General features: G+C 38.3%; 3 protein-coding genes across 4 annotated transcripts; all 3 read right to left on the bottom strand.

Moving 5' to 3' along the window:
• Positions 1-17: 17 nt before the first annotated feature.
• On the bottom strand, positions 18-5,745 carry LOC113676113 (uncharacterized). Its single transcript, XM_027192730.2, has 5 exons — positions 5,516-5,745; positions 3,594-3,659; positions 2,946-3,263; positions 1,977-2,126; positions 18-1,096 (listed from the first exon to the last, which is right to left on the bottom strand). Exons 1-5 carry the CDS (start codon positions 5,660-5,662, stop codon positions 983-985), a joined length of 795 nt encoding a protein of 264 aa, XP_027048531.2. The 5' UTR covers positions 5,663-5,745; the 3' UTR covers positions 18-982.
• On the bottom strand, positions 18-23,190 carry LOC113676115 (uncharacterized). 2 transcript variants are annotated; one of them, XR_016185276.1, is made up of 6 exons: positions 22,923-23,190; positions 20,563-20,628; positions 18,308-18,643; positions 16,725-16,850; positions 15,194-15,926; positions 18-340 (listed from the first exon to the last, which is right to left on the bottom strand). XR_016185276.1 is itself a non-coding variant. In XM_027192733.2 (5 exons), the coding sequence occupies exons 1-5, from the start codon at positions 23,067-23,069 to the stop codon at positions 15,711-15,713; spliced, it is 891 nt and encodes a 296-aa protein (XP_027048534.2). In that variant the 5' UTR covers positions 23,070-23,190; the 3' UTR covers positions 14,941-15,710. The 2 variants fall into 2 exon arrangements, 1 of the variants encoding a protein (XP_027048534.2); XM_027192733.2 differs by lacking the exon at positions 18-340 and having other exon boundaries at positions 14,941-15,926.
• Positions 7,721-13,469, bottom strand: LOC149053416 (uncharacterized). The gene is made up of 5 exons (XM_089201787.1): positions 13,237-13,469; positions 11,317-11,382; positions 10,672-10,986; positions 9,638-9,787; positions 7,721-8,770 (listed from the first exon to the last, which is right to left on the bottom strand). The coding sequence occupies exons 1-5, from the start codon at positions 13,381-13,383 to the stop codon at positions 8,657-8,659; spliced, it is 792 nt and encodes a 263-aa protein (XP_089057913.1). The 5' UTR covers positions 13,384-13,469; the 3' UTR covers positions 7,721-8,656.
• Positions 23,191-23,470: the final 280 nt, after the last annotated feature.

The following is a 23,470-nucleotide window of genomic DNA, read 5'->3' as shown; positions in this document are numbered from 1 at the left end:
AAAATTACGCACCCATATACGTGAAAAAATAGCCTTTTTGATACACTTTATAATATGATTTCACGTCTTCATGTTAAGGGGACAATGTTATTGAAGTGGGGCATCCCCCTCAAAACTAAACAAATGAATAATCATTCAAGTTACAACTTAAGCTTATTATAAGTACTACTATTACAGTTAAAATAGTAAAACACAGGGTGCCATTAAGGATTAAATGTTGCTTTCAGCACTTCAGTTTAAAAAATACAATGTCACATCTAAATCAACATTTCCTGATAAAGAGCAAATCTGCCATATCATTACTTCCTATATCTTCACGAACATCAAAGCTGAAATATACCTTACGGATTGACAGAGATTTCATGCTGCCATATCTCTGCTTAGTAAGTGATAGATGACGTCATAATGTGGTAAGCTCCAAAAAGTGGCACACGAGGCACAGCCACATTGTGACGTCACCTGCCTACCCTTATTTGCTAGGAGTCCACTAATGGGCTCCTGATTTGCTGTATACAAGAAAGATGCAAAAGATTGTTAAAGGTCACACCATGTATGAATGAGCCAATCAAAATGCAGCAGTAATTCAGCTTACTATATAAACAGACATATCCTGGAGGCCAGGTTTACCTTAGTTGGGAAAGAGATGGGGGGGGGGAGGGGTTAGGTTAGGTGGGTAGGTGGGAGAAAGAATCTCATGCTTATCACCGGGCTTCAATATCTGTGACCTCTCGCCCTTCTCTCTAAGCGGGCCTCAGTATCTTTGACTCTTCCCCCCCCCCTCTTCCAACCCTCATTCAGTGCGCACTTTTCACCCTCTCCTCTCTTATCCTATTGTCCTCTCCAACCACTCCTCTCCCCTGGTTCCTATTCCTTTCCACTTCTACCACAAGAGCCCACGAACACAAAACTTTTACATCATGCCCTAATTCTACAACAAAGGTCTTCAGATGTAACTGCTGATTCATGTAGTGAATGTATGGACTCATGTAGCCCTGTAATTGGGTCGCTTAAACTCCACCCTAGGCCGTGAAACCACTCGAGGCTGTGCAACAACTCCAGGCTGTACAATAACTTCAGGCTGTGCAACCACTCCAAGCTGTCAAATGAACAATGTTAAAATATTTTCAGACCTAGAACACAATTGACCTCAGACTTCTTGACAGCATATAAGGCAAGATTTTCTCCATTTTTTCACGTGCATGGGGCAAAAAAACTCTGAGTTACCCATATTGAACTAGACACCAGGCCTTTGGATTTTTTTGTTCTGTCATTGAGCTATAGAGAGCTCACTCGGGTGAAATGAGCCATCGATAGCTTCATATCTGACAAACTCGAAGTTTTTCTTTATTCATGCATCAAGCTAAAAAAATTTACCATACTTATTGTAGATATCACCAGCTTCAGTTGCACCATACCAGCATTTTAATCCTGTACACCAAAACATGAGTATGCATTTACTCCATACTATCTTTGTAGAATTTATTTAACAATCGAGAGCTTCTTTAGTTGGTGAACATTTTCCTTATTCTTTTTACCTTAATGTGTGATTCAGGGGGTTATATTGTAATGAGAAATTAGATGCAAGTCACTCTTAGAATTTCAAATGTTAATTTCCTGATATCTGAAAAGAATGCCTAATAAACACACTATAGCCTGAACAACAACACTAAGAAGACGAGGACAGAGAATATGTTAATCTACGTGTTACGCATCTAAATGACAGCATTCATTCCTCTTTTCCCCTTTATAAACCTTTCTGAAGTACATTCTCTCGCAGTCAATGCAATCATGGATAACTTTAGACCAAAACTGAATTCCCATTGTAAACACTGCACTGCACGGAATAATAATCAATTTGTTTTCTGACAAACAAACTAAACAAGAAAAAAACATTTGATACACTGCCTGGAACTTTGTTTGTTCAAACTTGGATTCATTTAATTTGTATCAGTAGAAAATGTTTTATTTCCAGTTACCTGTAGGAGGACGTACGCAGGTTGCTGGCCTGTTGCTGGGTATCCCTGTGCCACCACACCATCTTCAGTCTGCATTAAAACCCCACCAGGCTGTGTCCTTGGGTTCATGTACCGAGGCTGTACATACACCTCTTGCTGGCTGGTCCTTGTCTTAATAGTCAGAATAATTAAACATCAGAGTGATTAAATATTCATAGTCTAAAACTCATAACAAAAACGCAACTTGCCATTTCACCAAATAAGGTTAATAGAATGAACAAAGCCATTTAGTAGGTAGGTTTATAACTGAGCTACTGTGAACAGGAAAACAGCGCGTTTCTAGTGAGAGGGGAGTTGACTGTACTACATTCAAAACTAAAAGTTCCAATGGTTCACAATGAATACTAATTATTTCAAATGTCACTAGCCCAGCATAAACTGTTCATCTTGATCATTATTTACACTATACAAGTGTTCACGAGAGAGATATTTGTTTAGTGAAAGTAATGTTTGTTCCACGATGCAAACAAAAAACAAAGAATAAAGCTAGACTGGACAACAGGACACATGATTTTGTGGATATTATATAAAAAATCATGTTTTTTCCTCTGTTACAGTTAATATATGCCCTTCATCTTGAATTCAAGTTTAAACGAAGACTTTTATCGTATTGACCAAAAGGATTTGACTGATTGGGGAATATCAGTCGGGCTAGATATCCTATGATATTCCCCAGTTTTAGCCAGGGCTTATTTCATCACGTGTTGTATTTAGAACAATTGCGCACGGGCGAAAATATTTGATGGATTACAACATTGAATAGTTTTCAGTTTTAGCCCTACATATCCAGTTATGTGCCACTTTTTGTGAAACGAACTGTAAGTATGCAAAAATATTTGATGCAATATATACATAAAGAATGCATTGGCAACAAATGATTTAAAAATAGCTTTAAACATTAACAACTGAACTGCGGTGGTAATTACTTACTGTGTTCCCAACTGCTACTGAGTTACAACACACTGCCTTGCAACAATAGATGGATGACGCAAGGGCCAAGACCAACTCAACCAAGGACAAAATAAGGAGACAAGAGCCAAAACCAGCCAAGTTTTCCGCTGTAGCTCTACGAAGGCCATACCTCCCATAGCAATCATATGATACCTCGTTGGTATCATAACCGTAATCGTTGTAGTTGTTACAGTGTGTCCTCACTTCAGCGTAGACTAAAAGAGTAATGCTATAGCAGATGGCCATTTGTCCTGAGAGGATACACCCTATAATGGAGAAACCCATAAAACATCCAATCTGTCGATAAAAAGACACCACACAATGGAATTAGTGGTGGGCACACACTGTAGCCACTTGAACAACAAACACAAGCATTTTAGGCTACGTAAATCGTTGTTGGATAACTTTTGGGAGGTAAACCATTTTATGCTCAGTGAATCTTTAATGATGTACTTTCATTCTGGCGTAATATATTGATGCATATTTTCTTTTAAACGATTCAGTTTTAATTTTTGGCTCATTAATCAGTTACATGTAATCAAGGCTCTTTCATTATAATAAGGTAGTGTGTATTGAGATAGGGAAGTTATCCAAAAAAACGTTTCCTTAAAATTCCTAGTAACTCACCAAACACCTGTCTGGGTAGAAATCATCTCTTGCTCCGACGTATCCCAAAATTCCAGTGATAAAAACCTACAATTCACACAAGCAGAAAGATCTTTTAAATAATTCATTTCTCATTGTGGATTAAGAACACATTAAGTACTCTTCAAGTCCACGTAATAAACGTTTTTACGTTTTGCAGGCCTTAAATATACAATTCACATCAAAAAAAAACTCAGAAAGCTCCCCAATCTGAAGTACAGATGGAGTTCATGAAGTTCACTAAATATAATTTTCGCGATCCCAACTTAGAAACTTTTTGTTTATTTATCTACCTATAAAACCTTTTACTAGGTCATCTTTGGAGAGCCATGTGATGATGCCAAAAATTGCTCACAAATTGCTCTCTGATGATGACTTCCGCTCAGGTTGTCGAAACGTCAGTCACTAGTACCGACAACAGTCCTTCTCAGGACTACACTCACCCGGACGATCAAACTACACTATTACAATTTTCCTACCCCCAAAATCTCAAAAAAGTGGGATGAACCCCATTCTAGTAACTCTGTGGAAAATGCAACCCCATTGTAATCAATGCAGCCATAAAATTGTGACCCCATTGAGTGGCATTAGCCTATCACAAGGCAGTACCCCATAAAATGGTGACCCCCATCCAGTGGCGCATTCCCAATTGCCTATCAAAAGGCAGACTACCCAGATCGTCCTAAAACTGAACAATTTTCGGGCGAGTGAATGGTAGTTAAAACAGAGATAACACACATGAAAGAGAGAGACCGATACAGTTTCTATTTATGTAGCGATAAAAGCGATTTAAAAGGCTTCCAAGAAACTTTCAGACATTTTTTTCACAACTATCTGTCCCAATCTGACACCTGTCAATTAGAGAGCAATTAGAATATCTCTGTAAATTGCAATGAAAGAATCTGTAAGTAAATTCAAATGTATGTTTTAAAGTTGTGGGAGTTTGCTCAAGCGCTAGAAGAAAGCAGATTTACAACACGGTTGAGTAGAAACAGGAAACGTCCTTACAAGAACGTAACTCTATGTAACACAATACTCTGTAGTTATACACAACGATAAGCCTTTTCGCCGCCATAACCGGTCTCAAACGCTCGCTCTTAAAATAAAAAAAACATGAATACCGTTGGAGAGCATTTGGTCAGAGCTTTTGATCAAAGCGACCATCCAAATCCCTGGGTAAATATAGACTTCAGACGTGCGTCACATCCAAATCCCTGGGTAATTAAAGACTTCAGATGTGCGTCACATTTGGCCTTCTCGAAAATTGGTCTCAAGTTACTTACTTAACCACAGTGATTCCGTTTGTCTTTGACAACCAACTGACATTGCGACAAATACTTCAACACATTCAAAATAAAACAAATTACTTTCAACTGTGGCGGAGGGAAAAAGGAATGGCCTAACTTTTACGGAATGATCAGTCAAAATCTGCTTATTTCTGCCGCTCTCACCGCCATAATGAACTTATCGCTACCACAATGCAACGCAATCAGAGTGCGCACACCGTCAAGGCCGAGCCCATCCTTAAATTGATTTGTTTCAAACGCCTTCTTTTTTCAGTCAGTTCCACATTCACACCAGTTTGCTTCTCATTGATTGGTAGCTTGGTAAAGTTTTCTCTTCGCCTCATACAATTGGAAAACAAATCCCCGGTTCTAAATACAACCTGTCCTTTTCGCCATTGTTTTCTTTAACCAAGAAGTGTATGCATAATAATTTTTGGGGCTGTGATTTCAGGTTTTTAGTGGAAGTAGTGCCTTCTTAAATGACCAAGTGCCAGTGAACCGTAAGCCTCATATTGAACCTGCTGCAAAAGAGTCAACTATGTAACTGCAGTCGAATAAGCGTCCAACAACATGCCTATTATCTTGACCTTTTATTCGAAAAAGCTAGACGAAACTTACCCAGACGCCAACCCAGATGCCAAAACCGACGTACGTAGTCCAATCTATAGTGAAGAAAAAACTTGCTATTCCAAAGACGAACATCAAAGCCCCAAATACCATCTGTGCGTTGGCCAACCCTCGTAAAGCAGTTGCTCTGTACACCATGACTGTAATCAAATTGGTGAGAAATCGAACATTCGATCATACGCCAAATAACTCAAGGCTTCAAAATACTTCCTTAGCAACATAAGTATTTGACTGTATTCAGTGCCTGGGGTTGGCAAAAGTGACCCTTCCCTGGCTGGGATGGGGAATTTGAACCGGAAGTGTCGATTCTCTTCAGCGGAATACACGTTTTATATTTTAGCATGGAGTTGTTTAAAGGTGCAGAGTTAATTCATTTTTGCGAGCGAATGGCTCACAAGAAAAAGGTTTACAAGGTCTAGGTTTTAAAGCTCTCATAATCAAATCAATTGCTGGTGAATGAATAGAAAGTCGCAGTCGCTGATCTTAAAAAAAGAACTAATCATCGAATCCAGCAGTGGGGAAGAGCATTTGAATACAGTTTTGGCCCCCAGGGAGGAGGGGGAAGGTAAGAAATTTTAACCGTTCAAATGTTCGGAGGGGATCTTTAAGCTTGGAATTAATCGGCGCATAATGTGGAAATCAAGCCTTCTACACAGAAGTACACACAAAGATATATGTTTTTTTTGTCATACCAAGGGCTTGTTGTTTAAATGATAAACAAAAAAGGGCTGTCTAGCCTCCTTTTACAATTTTCCAGTCATAAAATTGAGAAAGTATTCCTAACGTCAATTTACGTGGGGGGGGGGGGGTAACTTAACTTGTGAACATTGATCTGTTACGATTCACTGAACCAAATTTACAGCCTCTCATAAGCATTACTCTGATCGTGATCACTTTGCTTTTATTTTTGAAGACTTGTTCATAGAGCGTGCTACCATACGGAAATAGCAGAAAGAGGTAGGAAACTTCACACTGGCTCAAAGCAAGAGTTAGCAATATGCGGTTGATTTTTGTACTTTATCTGGGCTTGGGTTTCCAAATCCTGTGAACACCACCATAGGTTTGCTTGTGTGTCATAAAACCATTCGTTGCCGTAGCAACTACACCTGTTTTATAACGTTTTTGTTTATTGGAGGACTTTGTTTCATTTCAGGTGCATATCGGGCTACAACAAATACCCGCGTCCACTAATGCAAAACGACAAATCTAAACTGTAATGATATTTTCATTACGATACGGATCAACTTAGGCATCTTGAATGTGTTATTCAGACTAACGTTGTAACATCTTCTTGTGCACAAACTTTAGGCGTGCCTAATAATGATAATAGGACTAGGAGGGGTTCGATTCGGTCTGTAATCATACGTTGAGTGATTAACAACATCAGTTGACCAAAAAACCGGAAGCCCGATTTTTTTTTTACAAGTCTTGAGATTCTCTTCCTCGAAGTCAATAACAATCTAGTGAAGAAACCCTCAGCAAAATCGTTCGTGTACTCCACTTTAAAAAGCCATTGGAAGATGTAGGTTTGATCGTGTAGTCTAATCATTTAAGTGAGGGTAGTCCTGAGAAGCAGGGAAAGTTTCTGAAGAAACTGTTGTGCTACGTCGGTGGGAGAGTATAACATGATAATTCGCGACTTCGCTCCGATGAAGGGCTAACGCTCGAAACGTCAGCTTTAAAACTCTTTACGGTGGCCAGTTTACGTTGTCAACTCAATTGATAGTACCAAAATTGTCCTGAGAAGGACTGTTGTCAGTAATAGTGACTGATATTTCGACAACCTGCGCAGAAGTCATCATCAGAATTAATTGAATAGTTGTTGTCAGTGTAATAAGTTTGATTGATGTGAACTGATTGGTTTGTTCAGCCGTGATGTTGGTGTAAGACTCAGTTGGTGTAATTCGGTTGTGATTGGTCAGTTTCAATCCGTGGGTATGTTACATTGTTCTATTCGGTTCGTTTATGGTGTATCGTAAACGTAGAGATTCTTGTTCATCTTGAAAAGTAAAATGCTTAAAATATAATTTGGTTCTATTTTTGCATAGTATTCCTGTCAAACATTGTTAGTGACGAATGATTCAGTCACCAAAGAACGACAGCAATTAATAAAAGCAAGATTTTACAGATTGACTTCTTCAGGTTTGGTAGTTGATGAAAGTAGAATATACAAAACAAAATTACGCACCCATATACGTGAAAAATAGCCTTTTTGACGCATTTTATTATAATATTTCACACCTTCATGTTAAGGTGACAACGTTATTGATGTGGGGCCTCCCCCTTAAAACTAAACAAATGAATAATCATTCAAGTTACAACTTAAGCTTATTATTAGTACTACTATTATAGTTAAAATAGTAAAACGCAGGGTGCCATTAAGGATTAAAAACCGAATTTAGCACTTTAATTTAAACAATACAGTGTCACATATAAATCACCATTTCCTGATAAAAGGCAAATCTGGCATAACATTGCTTCCTTTATCTTCACGAATATCAAAGCTGAAGAATACCTTACGAATTGACAAAGAGATTTCATGCTGCCATATCTCTGCTTAGTAAGTAATAGTAGATGACGTCATAATGTGGTAGGCTCCAAAAAGTGGCACACAAGGCACAACCACATTTTGACGTCATCTGTCTACCCGTAGTTGCCAGGAGTCCACTAATGGGCTTCTGATTCGCTATATATAAGAAAGAAGCAAAATATTGTTAAAGGTCACACCATGTATGAATAAGCCAATCAAAATGCAGCAGTAATTCAGCTTATTATATAAACAGACATATCCTGGAGGCCAGGTTTACCTTAGTTGGGAAAGAGATGGGGGGGGGGGAGAATCTCTTGCTTCTCACCGGGCTTCAATATCTGTGACCTCTCGCCCTTCTCTCTAAGCAGGCCTCAGTATCTTTGACTCTCCCCCCCCCCCCCCACTTCCAACCCTCATTCAGTGCGCACGTTTCACCCTCTCCTCTCTTATCCTATTGTCCTCTCCAACCACTCCTTTCCCCTGGTTCCTATTCCTTTCCCCTTCTACTATAAGAGCTCACGAACACAGAACTTTTACAGCATGCCCTAATTCTACTAAGGTCTTCAGATATAACTGCTGATTCATGAAGTGAATGTATGGGTTCATGTTGCCCGGTAATTGGGTCGCTTAAACTCCACCGTAGGCCGTGAAACCACTCGAGGCTGTGCAACAACTCCAGGCTGTACAATCACTTCAGGCTGTGCAACCACTCCAAGCTGTCAAATGAGCAATGTTAAAATATTTTCAGACCTAGAACACAATTGACCTCAGACTTATAGGGCAAGATTTTCTCCGTTTTTTCACGTGCATGGGGCAAAAAAACTCTGAGTTACCCATATTGAACTAGACAGTAGGCCTTTGGATTTTTTGCTCTGCCACTGAGCTATAGAGAGCTCACTCGGGTGAAATGGGCGATCAATAGCTTCATATCTAACAAACTCGAAGTTTTTCTTTATTCATGCATCAAGCTAAAAAAATTTACCATACTTATTGTAGATATCACCAGCTTCAGTTGCACCATACCAGCATTTTAACCCTGTACACCAAAACATGAGTATGCATTTACTCCATACTATCTTTGTAGAATTTATTTAACGATCGAGAGCTTCTTTAGTTGGTGACCATTTTCCTCATTCTTTTTACCTTAATGTGCGATTCAGGGGGTTATATTGTAAGGGGAGATTAGATTCAAGTCACTCTTAGAATTTCAAATATTAATTTCCTGATATCTGAAAAAAATGCCTAATAAACACACAATAGCCTTAACAACAACACTAAGAAGACGAGGACAGAGAATATGTTAATCTACGTGTTACACATCTAAATGACACCATTCATTCCTGTTTTCCCCTTTTAAACCTTTCTGAAGTATACTCTCTTGCAGTCAATGTAATCATGGATACCTTTAGACCAAAATGGAATTTCCATTGTAAACACTGCACTGCACGGAATAATAATTAATTTGTTTTCTGACAAACAAACTAAACAAGAAAAAAACATTTGATACACTGCCTGGAACTTTGTTTGTTCAAACTTGGATTCATTTAATTTGTATCAGTAGAAAATGTTTTATTTCTAGTTACCTGCAGGAGGACGTACGCAGGTTGCTGGCCTGTTGCTGGGTATCCCTGTGCCACCACACCATCTTCAGTCTGCATTAAAACCCCACCAGGCTGTGTCCTTGGGTTCATGTACCGAGGCTGTACATACACCTCTTGCTGGCTGGTCCTTGTCTTAATAGTCAAAGTAAATAAACAGCAGGGTGATTGGATATTTATAGTCTAAAACTCATTAAAAAACGCAACTTGCCATTTCACCAAGTAAGGTTGATAGAATGAACAAAACCATTTACAAGGTAGGTTTACAACTAAGCTACTGTGGACAGGAAAACAGCGTGTGTCTAGTTAGAGGGAAGTTGACTGTACTACATTCAAAAGTAAAAGTCCCAATGGTTCACGATGAATACTAATTATTTCAAATGTCACTAGCCCAGCATAAACTGTTCATCATGATCATTATTAACACTATACAAGTGTTCACTAGAGAGATAGTTGTCTTGTGAACGTAATGTTTGTTCCACGATGCAAACAAAGAACAAAGAACAAAGTTAGACTGGAAAACAGGACACATGATTTTAAACTTGCAATAAGTTAACAACAGCTTCCATCGGAGACTAAAAAATATGCACGGATATTTGTCCGTGGATATTATATAAAAAGTCATGTTTCTTCCTCTGTTACAGTTAATATATGCCCTTAATCTTGAATTCAAGTTTAAACGAAGGCTTTTATCGTATTGACCAAAAGGATTTGACTGATTGGGGAATATCAGTCGGGCTAGATATCCTAGGATATTCCCCAGTTTTAGCCGGGGCTTATTTGATCACATGTTGTATTTAGAACAATTGCGCGCGGGCGAAAATATTTGATGGATTACAACATTGAATAGTTTTCAGTTTTAGCCCTAAATATCCAGTTATGTGCCCCTTTTTGTGAAACGAACTGTAAGTATGCAAAAATATTTGATGCAATATATATATATAAAAAGTGTATTAGCAACAAATGATTTAAAGATAGCTTTAAACATTAACAACTGAACTGCGGTGGTAATTACTTACTGTGTTCCCAACTGCTACTGAGTTACAACACACTGCCTTGCAACAATAGATGGATGACGCAAGGGCCAAGACCAACTCAATCAAGGACAAAATAAGGAGACAAGAGCCAAAACCAGCCAAGTTTTCCGCAGTAGCTCTACGAAGGCCATACCTCCCATAGCAATCATAGTCCTCGTTGGTATCATAACCGTGATCGTTGTAGTTGTTACAGTGTGTCCTCACTTCAGCGTAGACTAAAAGAGTAATGCTATAGCAGATGGCCATTTGTCCTGAGAGGATACACCCTATAATGGAGAAACCCATAAAACATCCAATCTGTCGATAAAAAGACACCACACAATGGAATTAGTGGTGGGCACACACTGCAGCCACTTGAACAACAAACACAAGCATTTTAGGCTATGTAAATCGTTGTTGGATAACTTTTGGGAGGTAAACCATTTTATGCTCAGTGAATCTTTAATGATGTACTTTCATTCTAGCGTAATATATTGATGCATATTTTCTTTTAAACGATTCAGTTTTAATTTTTGGCTCATTAATCAGTTACATGTAATCAAGGCTCTTTCATTATAATAAGGTAGTGTGTATTGAGATAGGGAAGTTATCCAAAAAAACGTTTCCTTAAAATTCCTAGTAACTCACCAAACACCTGTCTGGGTAGAAATCATCTCTTGCTCCGACATATCCCAAAATTCCAGTGATAAAAACCTACAATTCACACAAGCAGAAAGATCTTTTAAATAATTCATTTCTCATTGGATTAAGAACACATTAAGTAATCTTCAAGTCCACGTGATAAAAGTTTTTACATTTTGCAGGCCTTAAATATACAATTCACATCAAAAAAAACTCAGAAAGCTCCCCAATCTGAAGTGCAGATGGAGTTCATGAAGTTCACTAAATATAATTTTCGCGATCCCAACTTAGAAACTTTTTGTTTATTCATCTACCTATAAAACCTTTTACTAGGTCATCTTTGGAGAGCCATGTGACGATGCCAAAAATTGCTCACAAATTGCTCTCTGATGATGACTTCCGCTCAGGTTGTCGAAACGTCAGTCACTAGTACCGACAACAGTCCTTCTCAGGACTACACTCACCCGGACGATCAAACTACACTATTACAATTTTCCTACCCCCAAAATCTAAAAAAAGTGCGATGAACCCCATTCTAGTAACTCTGTGGAAAATGCAACCCCATTGTAATCAATGCAGCCATAAAATTGTGACCCCATTGAGTGGCATTAGCCCATCACAAGGCAGCACCCCATAAAATGGTGACCCCCATCCAGTGGCGCATTCCCAATTGCCTATCAAAAGGCAGACTACCCAGATCGTCCTAAAACTGAACAATTTTCGGGCGAGTGAATGGTAGTTAAAACAGAGATAATACACATGAAAGAGAGAGACCGATACAGTTTCTATTTATGTAGCGATAAAAGCGATTTAAAAGGCTTCCAAAGAAACTTTCAGACATTTTTTTCGCAACTATCTGTCCCAATCTGACACCTTTCAATTAGAGAGCAATTAGAATATCTCTGTAAATTGCAATGAAAGAATCTGTAAGTAAATTCAAATGTATGTTTTAAAGTTGTGGGAGTTTGCTCAAGCGCTAGAAGAAAGCAGATTTACAACACGGTTGAGTAGAAACAGGAAACGTCCTTACAAGAACGTAACTCTATGTAACACAATACTCTGTAGTTATACACAACGATAAGCCTTTTCGCCGCCATAACCGGTCTCAAACGCTCGCTCTTAAAATAAAAAAAACATGAATACCGTTGGAGAGCATTTGGTCAGAGCTTTTGATCAAAGCGACCATCCAAATCCCTGGGTAAATATAGACTTCAGACGTGCGTCACATCCAAATCCCTGGGTAATTAAAGACTTCAGATGTGCGTCACATTTGGCCTTCTCGAAAATTGGTCTCAAGTTACTTACTTAACCACAGTGATTCCGTTTGTCTTTGACAACCAACTGACATTGCGACAAATACTTCAACACATTCAAAATAAAACAAATTACTTTCAACTGTGGCGGAGGGAAAAAGGAATGGCCTAACTTTTACGGAATGTTCAGTCAAAATCTGCTTATTTCTGCCGCTTTCACCGCCATAATGAACTTATCGCTACCACAATGCAACGCAATCAGAGTGCGCACACCGTCAAGGCCGAGCCCATCCTTAAATTGATTTGTTTCAAACGCCTTCTTTTTTCAGTCAGTTCCACATTCACACCAGTTTGCTTCTCATTGATTGGTAGCTTGGTAAAGTTTTCTCTTCGCCTCATACAATTGGAAAACAAATCCCCGGTCCTAAATACAACCTGTCCTTTTCGCCATTGTTTTCTTTAACCAAGAAGTGTATGCATAATAATTTTTGGGGCTGTGATTTCAGGTTTTTAGTGGAAGTAGTGCCTTCTTAAATGACCAAGCGCCAGTGAACCGTAAGCCTCATATTGAACCTGCCGCAAAAGAGTCAGCTATGTAACTGCAGTCGAATAAGCGTGCAACAACATGCCTATTATCTTGACCTTTTATTCGAAAAAGCTAGACGAAACTTACCCAGACGCCAACCCAGATGCCAAAACCGACGTACGTAGTCCAGTCTGTAGTGAAGAAAAAACTTGCTATTCCAAAGACGAACATCAAAGCCCCAAATACCATCTGTGCGTCGGCCAACCCTCGCAAAGCAGTTGCTCTGTACACCATGACTGTAATCAAATTGGTGAGAAATCGAACATTCGATCATACGCCAAAAAATTCAAGGCTTCAAAATACTTCCTTAGCAACATAAGTATTTGACTGTATTCAGTGCCTGGGGTTGGCAAATGTGACCCTTCCCTGGCTGGGATGGGGAATTTGAACCGGAAGTGTCGATTCTCTTCAGCGGAATACACGTTTTATATTTTAGCATGGAGTTGTTCAAAGGTGCAGAGTTAATTCATTTTTGCGAGCGAATGGCTCACAAGAAAAAGGTTTACAAGGTCTAGGTTTTAAAGCTCTCATAATCAAATCAATTGCTGGTGAATGAATAGAAAGTCGCAGTCGCTGATCTTAAAAAAAGAACTAATCATCGAATCCAGCAGTGGGGAAGAGCACTTGAATACAGTTTTGGCCCCCAGGGAGGAGGGTGAAGGTAAGAAATTTTAACCGTTCAAATGTTCGGAGGGGATCTTTAAGCTTCGAATTAATCGGCGCATAATGTAGAAATCAAGCCTTCTACACAGAAGTACACACAAAGATATATGTTTTTTTTTTGTCATACCAAGGGCTTGTTGTTTAAATGATAAACAAAAAAGGGCTGTCTAGCTTCCTTTTACAATTTTCCAGTCTTAAAATTGAGAAAGTATTCCTAACGTCAATTTACGTGGGAATGTGTTATTCAGACTAACGTTATAACATCTTGTGCACAAACTTTAGGCGTGCCTAATAATGATAATAGGACTAGGAGTGGTTCGATTCGGTCTGTAATCATACGTTGTGTGATTAACAACATCAGTCGACCAAAAGCGGGAGCCCGATTTGTTTTTTACAAGTCTTGAGATTCTCTTGCTCGAAGTCAATAACAATCTAGTGAAGGAACCCTCAGCAAAATCGTTCGTGTACTCCACTTTAAAAAGCCATTTGAAGATGTAGGTTTGATCGTGTAGTCTAATCGTCTAAGTGAGGGTAGTCCTGAGAAGCTACGTCGGTGGGAGAGTATAACATGATAATTCGCGACCTCGCTCCGATGAAGGGCTAACGTTCGAAACGTCAGCTTTAAAACTCTTTACGGTGGCCAGTTTACGTTATCAACTCAGTTGATAGTACCAAAATTGTCCTGAGAAGGACTGTTGTCAGTAATAGTGACTGATATTTCGACAACCTGCGCAGAAGTCATCATCAGAATTAATTGAATAGTTGTTGTTTGATTCATGTGAACTGATTGGTTTGTTCAGCCATAATGTTGGTATAAGACTCAGTTGGTGTAATTCGGTTGTGATTGATCAGTTTCAATCCGTTACATTGTTCTGTTCGGTTCGTTTGTGGTGTATCGTAAACGTACAGATTCTTGTTCATCTTGAAAAGTAAAAATCTTAAAATATAATTCGGTTCTATTTTTGCAAAATATTCCTGTCAAACATTGTTAGTGACGGAGGATTCAGTAACCAAAGAACGGCAACAATTAATAAACGCAACATTTTACACATTGATATCTTCAGGTTTCGTAGTTAATGAAAATAGAATATACATAAACAAAATTTCGCACCCATATACATGAAAAAATTGCATGTTTGACATACTTTATTGTAATATGAACAAATGAATAATCATTCGAGTCACAACGTTAGCTTATTATAAGTATTACTACTATAGTTAAAATTGTAAAACACAGGCTGCAATTAAGGATTAAAAGCCACAATCAGTTCTTCAATTTAAACAATACAGTGTCACATCTAAATCATCATTTCCTGAGAAAAGGCAAATCCGGCATATTATTCCTTCCCGTATCTTCTCAAACATTAAAGCTGAAATATACCTTACGAATTAACAAAGAGATTTCATGCTGACATATCTCTGTTTAGTAAGAGATGATAGATGACGTCATAATGTAGTTAGATCCAAAAAGTGGCAAACGAGGCACAGCCACATTGTGACGTCATCTCTCTTCTCGTATTTGGTCACATCATCTATGTCTGTCCTCCAAAAGATTATAAGAATGAGCCAATCAAAATAAATGCAGCAGTAATTCAGTTTATTATATAAGCATACCGGTTCTGGAGACACAGCTTTACCTACATCGGGAAAGAGACGGAGGTGGGTGGGGGACAGAATCTCTTGTTTTTTACCGGGCTTCAATATCTGTGACTTCTCTTATCCTTTGTCCTCTCCAACCACTCCTGTCCCATGGTTCCTATTCCTTTCCCCTTCCACTACAAGAGCTCACGAACACAAAACTTCTAAAGCATGCCCTAATTACACTACAAAAGTCTCCAGATATGGCTGCTGATTCATGTAGTGAATGTATGGATTCATGGAGCCCAGTAATTGGGTTGCTAAACGGCCACCCCAGTCAGTGAAACTACCCCAGGCAGTGTAACCACTCCAGGCTGTGCAACCACCCCAGGCTGTGCAACCATCCCAGCTTGTGCAACCACTCCTGGCTGTGTAACCATTCCAGGCTGTGCAACCACCCCAGGCTGTGCAACCATCCCAGGCTGTACAACCATCCCAGGCTGTGCAACCACTCCAGGCTGTGCAACCACTGCAGGCTGTCAAATGAACAATGCCAAAATATTTTTAGACCTAGAACGTTATTGACTTCAGACTTCTTGACAGCATATTAGGCAAGATTTTCTCCAATTTTTTCACATGCATGGGGCAAAAATCTCTGAGTTATCTGTATTGAACTAGACACCAGGCCTTTGGATTTCGTGCTCTGCCACTGAGCTACAGAGAGCTCACTCAGGTGAACTGGGCCATTAGTAGGTTCATATCTAACAAATTCAGATTTTTTCTTTATTCACCCATCAAGCTCAAAAAATTACCATACAGAATGTATGTGTCAGTAGCTATTAATAGTCTTTACACCATAACACGACTATGCATTTACTCCATACTGTCCTTTATATATAGTGTTTCCTAAGGCACCTGATCAGGAGAATTTGTTTAACAATCGAGAGCTTCTTCAGTTTGTTACCATTTCCCTTATTCCTTTTACCTTAATGTGTGATTCAGGGGTTATATTGTAATGAGAAATTAGATGCTGATCACTCACTTTTATGCATCTAAATAACAGCATTCATTCCTCTTTTCCCCTATTTAAACCTATTAAAGTATACTCTCTTGCAGTTAATGTATTCTTGGATAACTTTAGACCAAATTGAATTTACATTGTGAACACTGCACCGCATGGAATACTAATTAATTTGTTTTCTAACAAACAAACTAAACCAAAAAAAAAAAACATTTGATCACTCCAAGTTTATAGTAAACTGCCTGGAACTTTGCATGTCCAAACGTTGATATATTTACTTTGTATCAGTACATAATTATTTATATCTAATTACCTGCTGGAGGACATACACAGGTTGCTGGCTTGTTGCTGGGTAACCCTGTGGCACCACACCACCTTCAGTCTGCATTAAAACTACACCAGGCTGTGCCCTCTGCTGAGGCTGTACAAAAGTCATTTGCTGGTTGGTTGAGATAGAGAGTTTCATAAGAATAACTAAGCTGCAGCTAAAGGCTGAATTAAATAATTATTTACAATATATAATTAGTACAATTAAAACTAGGGCTATTTACAAAGGGTCTCTATATAGCTAAAGTGCTCTGTATAATTATTGGCTACAAGCACTACAGTTTACAGAACATAGCTATTTACTCATTGGCACAAGCAAACAATTCCCTTGCTGGTTAGTCCTTGTCTTAGTGGTCAAAATAATTAAACATCAGCCAAGGGTCCAGTTGTTCAAAGAGCGTATAACACCATCCAATGGATAAATCGCGATCCAACTGATAAGAATTAACCCTTTAACTCCCATTAGTGACCAACACAGAATTTCTCCTCACGATATCAATACAATATCAACCAGATAAGCGATGAGAATAAAGAAAAATATCAATTTGGGGATAATTACTTGATCCAATAATTAATTCTCTGAGCTAGCATTGGAAGAATTGTATGGTTGACAGTAAGGAGAATGAAACATTTGATCTGGGAGTTAAAAGGTTAATAGAACATAATGCGCTATCCAGCGGATAGGGAGTTATCCAGTGAATAGTGTTATCCACCCTTCAAACATCTGGGGCCTGATAGATTAAATATTTAAAGTCTAATAATTCATCAAAATTGCTAACTGTCATTTCACCAAATAAGGTTAATAGAATGCACAAAACCATTTACTAGGTAAGTTTACAACAGAGCTACTGTGGACAGGAAAAATGAGTGTGTCTGTTAGAGGGGAGTTGACTGTACTACATTCAAACCTAAAAATTCCATTAGTTCACAATGAATAATAACTATTTCAAATGTCCATAACTCAGTATAAATTGTTCATTATGATCATTATTAATACTATACAAGTGGGATTAAGGGTATATTTTTGGCGTGTATATCATCCTTCAACATACTTTTGCAAATTGCGCGGGGAAAGTGTTTGTGAACAACTTAATTTTTGCTGGTTTAAGTTCCATTTCAGTATTCTCTGGTCCCACTTGAGCAACAACAAAAAAGTATGTTTCTTCTTTTGTAAAAGTATCTATATGCTCTTTTATCTTCAATTTAAGTTCAAATGAAGGCTTTTATCATAGTGACCATAAGGATTTAACTGATTGGGGAATATCAGTTGGGCTATATATCCTTGGATATTTCCCACTTTTAGCTAGGGCATATTTGATCACATGATGAATTTAGAACAATTTCGCGCGAGCAAAAATATTTGATGGATTATAACACTGAATAGTTTTCGGTTTTAGCCCCACATGTCCAGTTATGTGCGACTTTTTTTTTGTGAAACTAACCGTAAGTATTTAAAAATATTTGGTGCAATATTTATAAAAAAAAAATTAAAAAAAAAGATATTGGCAACAAATGATTTCAAGATAGCTTGAAACATTAACAACTGAATTGTTGGTGGTAATTACTTACTGTGTTCCCAACTCTTGCTGAGTTACAACACACTGCCTTGCAACAATAGATGGATGACGCAATGGCCACGACCAACTCAACCAAGGACAAAATAAGAAGACAAGAGCCTAAACCAGCCAAGTTTTCTGCTGTAGCTCTGAGGCCGTAGCTCCCATAGCAATCATAGTACTTGTAGTTATCATAACGGTAATCTTTGTAGTCGCGTCGAGAATAAGTCTTATAATTGTCACAGTATGTCTTCCTTTCAGCGTAGTATGCGAGAGTAATGCTATAGCAGATGAACATTGTACCTGAGTAGACACAACCCGTGATAGAGAAACCCATAAAACATCCAATCTGTTGATAAAGACACACCACACAATTCAATCAGAATTCAAACTGGACCATCTCCTGGTAAACGTACATAAATTAAACGTATTAAGTCTCATACCAATCTTTTTTATCAATAATAATGATAACAATTATCAGTTATAATTTAGCAGCGGACATTTCATTAAGTGGCTCTTCCTGTCCACTATCTCCAGGTTGTGGTGTTGTGGATAGAGGGAAATCGAAAGACCTGCAGAAAAACCCCTTCGGAGCAACAACGACAACTAATAAAAAACTCAACCCATGCATATGTGACTGCAGGTCCAGCAATCGAACCCCGCACCGATAGCAGTATGAGAGCGAGCACTCTCACCACCGCGCCATTTCTGCTCCCCATTCAATTCAATTTTCGTAAGGACTTTAAATTCTCTGAAAAACCCAAGGGAAGGAGTGAGGGGTGTTACATTCCAGGGTTTTCAGATTGGGACTTGTTTCAGAGGGTGGGTTAATTATTCAAAACTTATAAAGGGCCAATACGCCAGTTATTTTTCACTCAAGATTCCAGGGCTTTCAGATAGGAAATTGTTTTTGTCCATCAATATTGCCTCTTAGCTTAAAAAGAATGACATAATTTGCTGAACAGTGTATATTTTTCCCATTTAATAAAAATTTTAGTACCTATGATAGGCCATAAAATATAGGAAAGAATTACTGTTAGTGTAATTTTAACGTCTTTTAAGAGAGAAGGAGGAGATTGTGGCTTGTCAGAGAAGAGCTTGGTTGTTGGAATTTTGACGGTGCACTCTCTCAGGTTAAAAAACTGATCTTTATTTTCATTGAAAGCCAACTGCAAATATGTCAAGTACAATTAAAATGGTCTCACAGAGCAATGGAAAAACCACCTACTCTTCATAAAATCTTAGCCTAAAAATTGGCCAGTTGCTCCTCGGATGTTTAATTCAATTTCCAATTAAAGAACTTATTCCTTGAAAAGTTACCTTAAATTTATATTTAATCAATTAGACTTGCACAAGAGTTATTAAGGCTGAAAAGTTTCATTCAGAAAAATTCAGTTCAGGATAACTATTATGTGAATTTTATTAACCTAAAGGTAATGTGTATTACTGATTTGCTAGTTGAGTTGTTTCTGTTGTTTCTTTTTTTTCTCTCTTCCTTTCCGTCTTCATTTTTCTCTTTCTTTGTTTATTAATTTATCTATTTTTGACCAATTTATCAATTGAATATTGGTCTTTGAAAATGTCCAAGAAAAATTGAAAAATGCTGCAAATGGGGCAGGAGAGGAGGAGTTCATCTTACCTCTCCCCCTTACTAAGGGTAGCCGTAGATAATCTGGGCCCTGGTTACTGGTATCTTTTTATTATTATCATTATTATTATTATTATTATTATTATTATTATCATTTTTATAATTATCCAGACTCGCTCACTGATCCCATTTGAATATTTATAAGAATATTTATATTAAAATAATATTCAAGATCCATATCATTTTTTAATTTTTTCATCAAACAGGGAACATATGCACATAAGCACATATTAAACTTTTCAAAACTCTTAAATGTTTGAGGAAGTGCTTAACATGGCTGAAAACACAAAACAAGGCTGACATTATTCAGAAATATTATTCATATTTCTAAGAGTGATGGAATTAGTGGTGGGCACACACTGTAGCCACTTGAACAACACCAGCATTTTAGGCCATGTAAATCGTTGCTGGATAACTTTAGGTGGAGGTTAACAGTATATGCGCAATGAAATCTTTGAGGATGTACTTTCATTTTTACCTAATATATTGATGAATATTTTCTTTCAAGCGTTCAGTTTTAATTTTTTAGCTCATCAATCAAATACATGTAATCGAGGCTCTTTCACTATAATAAGGTAGTTTGTATTGAAGGGGTTTCCTGAAAAAGCCCAGTAACTCACCAAACACCTGTTTGGGTAGAAATCATTTCTTGCTCCGACGTATCCCAAAATTCCGGTGATAAAAACCTACAATTCACACAAGCAGAAAGATCAATTAAATAATTCATTTCTCATTGTGGAATAAGAACATATTAAGTATTCTTCAAGTCAAAGTGATAATTTTTTCACGTTTTGCTTGCCATAAATATACAATTCAAATCAAACAAGCTCAGAAAGCTCCACCAACTGAAGTGCAGATGGAGTTCACCAAAATATAATTTTCGCGATCCCAACTCATCCACTTTTTGTTTATGTATCTTCATTATATAACCTTTTAACGAGGTCATCTTTGGAGAGCTATGTGATGATGCCAAAGATTGCCCACAATTTTCCTACCCCCAAAATCCCAAAAAAGTGGCATCGACCCCATTCAAATAACTCTATGAAAAATACAACCCAGTTGTAATCAATCCAGCCATTAAAATGTGACCTCATCGAGTGGCACATCTCTATTGGGCTATCGCAAGGCAGTACCCCATAAAAAGGTGACCTCCACCCAGTGGCGCCCCCATTAGCCTATCACAAGGCAGTGCCCCATAAAAATGTGACCCAATCCAGTGGCACATCCCCATTAGCTTATCACAAGGCAATCTACTTAGATCCTCCTTAAACTAAACAATTTCTGAGGGAGTAAAAGGCAGTTAAGACAGAGACAGAGATAACATAAATGAAAGAGAGAGACTTCACCTAGATATTTTCTTATTTGCGTAACGATGAAGGTGATTTATAAGGCTTTCAAAAAACTTTCAAACATTTTTTTTACAGGTATCTGTCACAATCTGACACCCGTCAATTAGAGAGCGCGTAAGAGAAAAAAAGCATCGGTGCACTTTTGAAAAAAAATAACAATGGTACTGGTTTGGCAAACAAACTCAAGTTCAATGACTGTTACGACAATTTTTTCTCCAAAGCCATTTAATGACCTTATGGAAAATATCATTCACTTCACTCAATGTTTAGCGTATGAAGAATTCCTCTGTAAATTGGAAGGAAAGAATCTGTAAGTAAACTCAAATGTATGTTTTGAAGTTGTGGGAGTTTGTGCGAGCGCTAAAAGAAAGTAGATTTTCAGTACCATCGAGTATAAATAGGAAATGTCCTTACAATAACATTACGCTATGTAACGCAATACACTTTAGCTATTCACAAGGATAGGCCTTTTCGCTGCCATAACCGGTCTCAAACGCTAGCTCTCGGGATACATAAAACACGCGGACGGTTAGGGAGCGTTTGGTTAGAGCTTTTGATCAAAGCGACCACCCAAATCTTTGGATAAATAAAGACTTCAACCAAACACGTACATCAAATTTGACCTTCTCGAAGACTGGTCTGAAATTACATACTTAAACGCAATGATTCCTTTTGTCCTTGACAACCAACTGAAATTGCGAGATATGCGTACGGAAAATACTTTCAAAATAAATCAAGTTACATTCACCTATGGCGAAAGGAAAAAGGAATGGTCTAACTTTTACGGAATGTTCAGTCAAAATCTGCCGATTCTTTCTCTTTCACCGCCATAAAGTGGAAAATAACGAAACCACAATGCAACGCAATCAGAGTGTGCACGCCCATCCTTAAATTGATTTGGTTCAAACGCCTGTCTTTGGTCAATTCCCGACGAACACCAGTTTGCTTCTCATTGAAAATAGATTGGTAAGATTTCTGCTCCGCCTCATACAATTGGAAAACAAGTCCCCGGTCCTAAATACAATCTATGCTTCTCGCCATTATTTTCTTTATCCAAGAACTGTATGCGTAATAATTTATAGGGGTGTGATTTTAGATTTTAGTGTGAGGAGTGCCTTCTTAAATGACCAAGCGCCTGTGAACCGTAAGCTCATATTGAATCTGCTGTAAAAGAGCCAACTATATAACTTCAGTCGAAAAAGCGTGCAACAAAATGTCTTTTACCTTAACCTTTGCCACTAAAAGCTCATTCATTCCATTCACGCAAAGGAAGACACGCATCGATTAAAAAATGAATTTCTGTTCGAAAATAGTCGCATGAGTTCATTGTCTCTTACAGCGCCTTACCTCAACCTCAGCATAACGTATATTAAGCAGCGTTGATTTCCAAAGGGAAAGAAAAATAACTTGCATAACTTGCCGCCGCGGTTTCCGTTCGCAGACGACGCAATTTTTTTTGATTCCTCGTTGTGGTTTTGCAGAGGACAGCTATGAAATGAGCATAGTTTTAAAACGCACATGCTGGCTATTGTTCTGCCCTTTAGAACTTTTTGTTCTGCCACGTCCTCGTTGCCGTCGCCGTCGTTCTTTTCTTAAGGTCCCTATTATTTGAACAGTTAGACGAAACTTACCCAAACGCCAACCCAGATGCCAAAACCAACGTACGAAGTCCAGTCTATAGTGGCGAAAATAGATGCTATTCCAAAGACGAACATCAAAGCCCCAAACACCATCTGTGCGATGGCCAATCCTCGCAAAGTAGCTGCTCTGTACGCCATGGCTGTAATCAAACTGGCGACAAATCGAAGATTAGATCAGACGCTGAGAAAGTCAAAGCTTCAAAATCTGTTCCCTGGCAACCCGAAGGCATTTGACTGTTGTCAGTTTCCGGTGGTTAGAAATGTGACACTTCTCTGGCTGGGATGGGTAATTTGAACCGGAAGTGTTGAGTCTTTCCAGCGGAGTGCACGTTCTATATTTTAATACGGAGTTATTCAAAGGTACAGAGTTAATTCACTTTTGCAAGCGAATGGCTCACAAGAAAAGGTCTACAAGGTCTAGGTTTTTAAAGCTCAAATAGTGAGCTGGTGAATGAAAAGAAAGTTGCGGTCGCTGATCTTTAAGAAAAAACTGATCATTGAATCCAGCAGTCGGGTAGAGTATTTGAGTACAGTTTTGG

This window comes from Pocillopora damicornis, chromosome 1 (assembly GCF_964200805.1).
Source record: "Pocillopora damicornis chromosome 1, jaPocDami1.2, whole genome shotgun sequence".
NCBI lineage: Eukaryota > Metazoa > Cnidaria > Anthozoa > Scleractinia > Pocilloporidae > Pocillopora > Pocillopora damicornis.
Note: the sequence above shows the minus strand (reverse complement) of the source record. Positions and strands in the feature narration are given on the sequence as shown.

Bases quoted from the DNA above. Each gene is read 5' to 3' on its own strand.
- LOC113676113 (XM_027192730.2), bottom strand. From the start codon at position 5,662: ATGGTGTACAGAGCAACTGCTTTACGAGGGTTGGCCAACGCACAGATG. The intron at 2,127-2,945 runs GTAAGTAATTAC...CTGACTATTAAG, and splicing joins CAGTAGCAGTTGGGAACACA to ACAAGGACCAGCCAGCAAGA. The intron at 1,097-1,976 runs GTAACTGGAAAT...TTCATTTGACAG, and splicing joins CTGCGTACGTCCTCCTACAG to CTTGGAGTGGTTGCACAGCC.
- LOC149053416 (XM_089201787.1), bottom strand. From the start codon at position 13,383: ATGGTGTACAGAGCAACTGCTTTGCGAGGGTTGGCCGACGCACAGATG. The intron at 10,987-11,316 runs GTGAGTTACTAG...TTTTATCGACAG, and splicing joins TCTACCCAGACAGGTGTTTG to ATTGGATGTTTTATGGGTTT. The intron at 8,771-9,637 runs GTAACTAGAAAT...CTCATTTGACAG, and splicing joins CTGCGTACGTCCTCCTGCAG to CTTGGAGTGGTTGCACAGCC.
- LOC113676115 (XM_027192733.2), bottom strand. From the start codon at position 23,069: ATGGCGTACAGAGCAGCTACTTTGCGAGGATTGGCCATCGCACAGATG. The intron at 20,629-22,922 runs GTAAGTTTCGTC...TGTGAATTGTAG, and splicing joins GCATCTGGGTTGGCGTTTGG to GTTTTTATCACCGGAATTTT. The intron at 18,644-20,562 runs GTGAGTTACTGG...CTTTATCAACAG, and splicing joins TCTACCCAAACAGGTGTTTG to ATTGGATGTTTTATGGGTTT.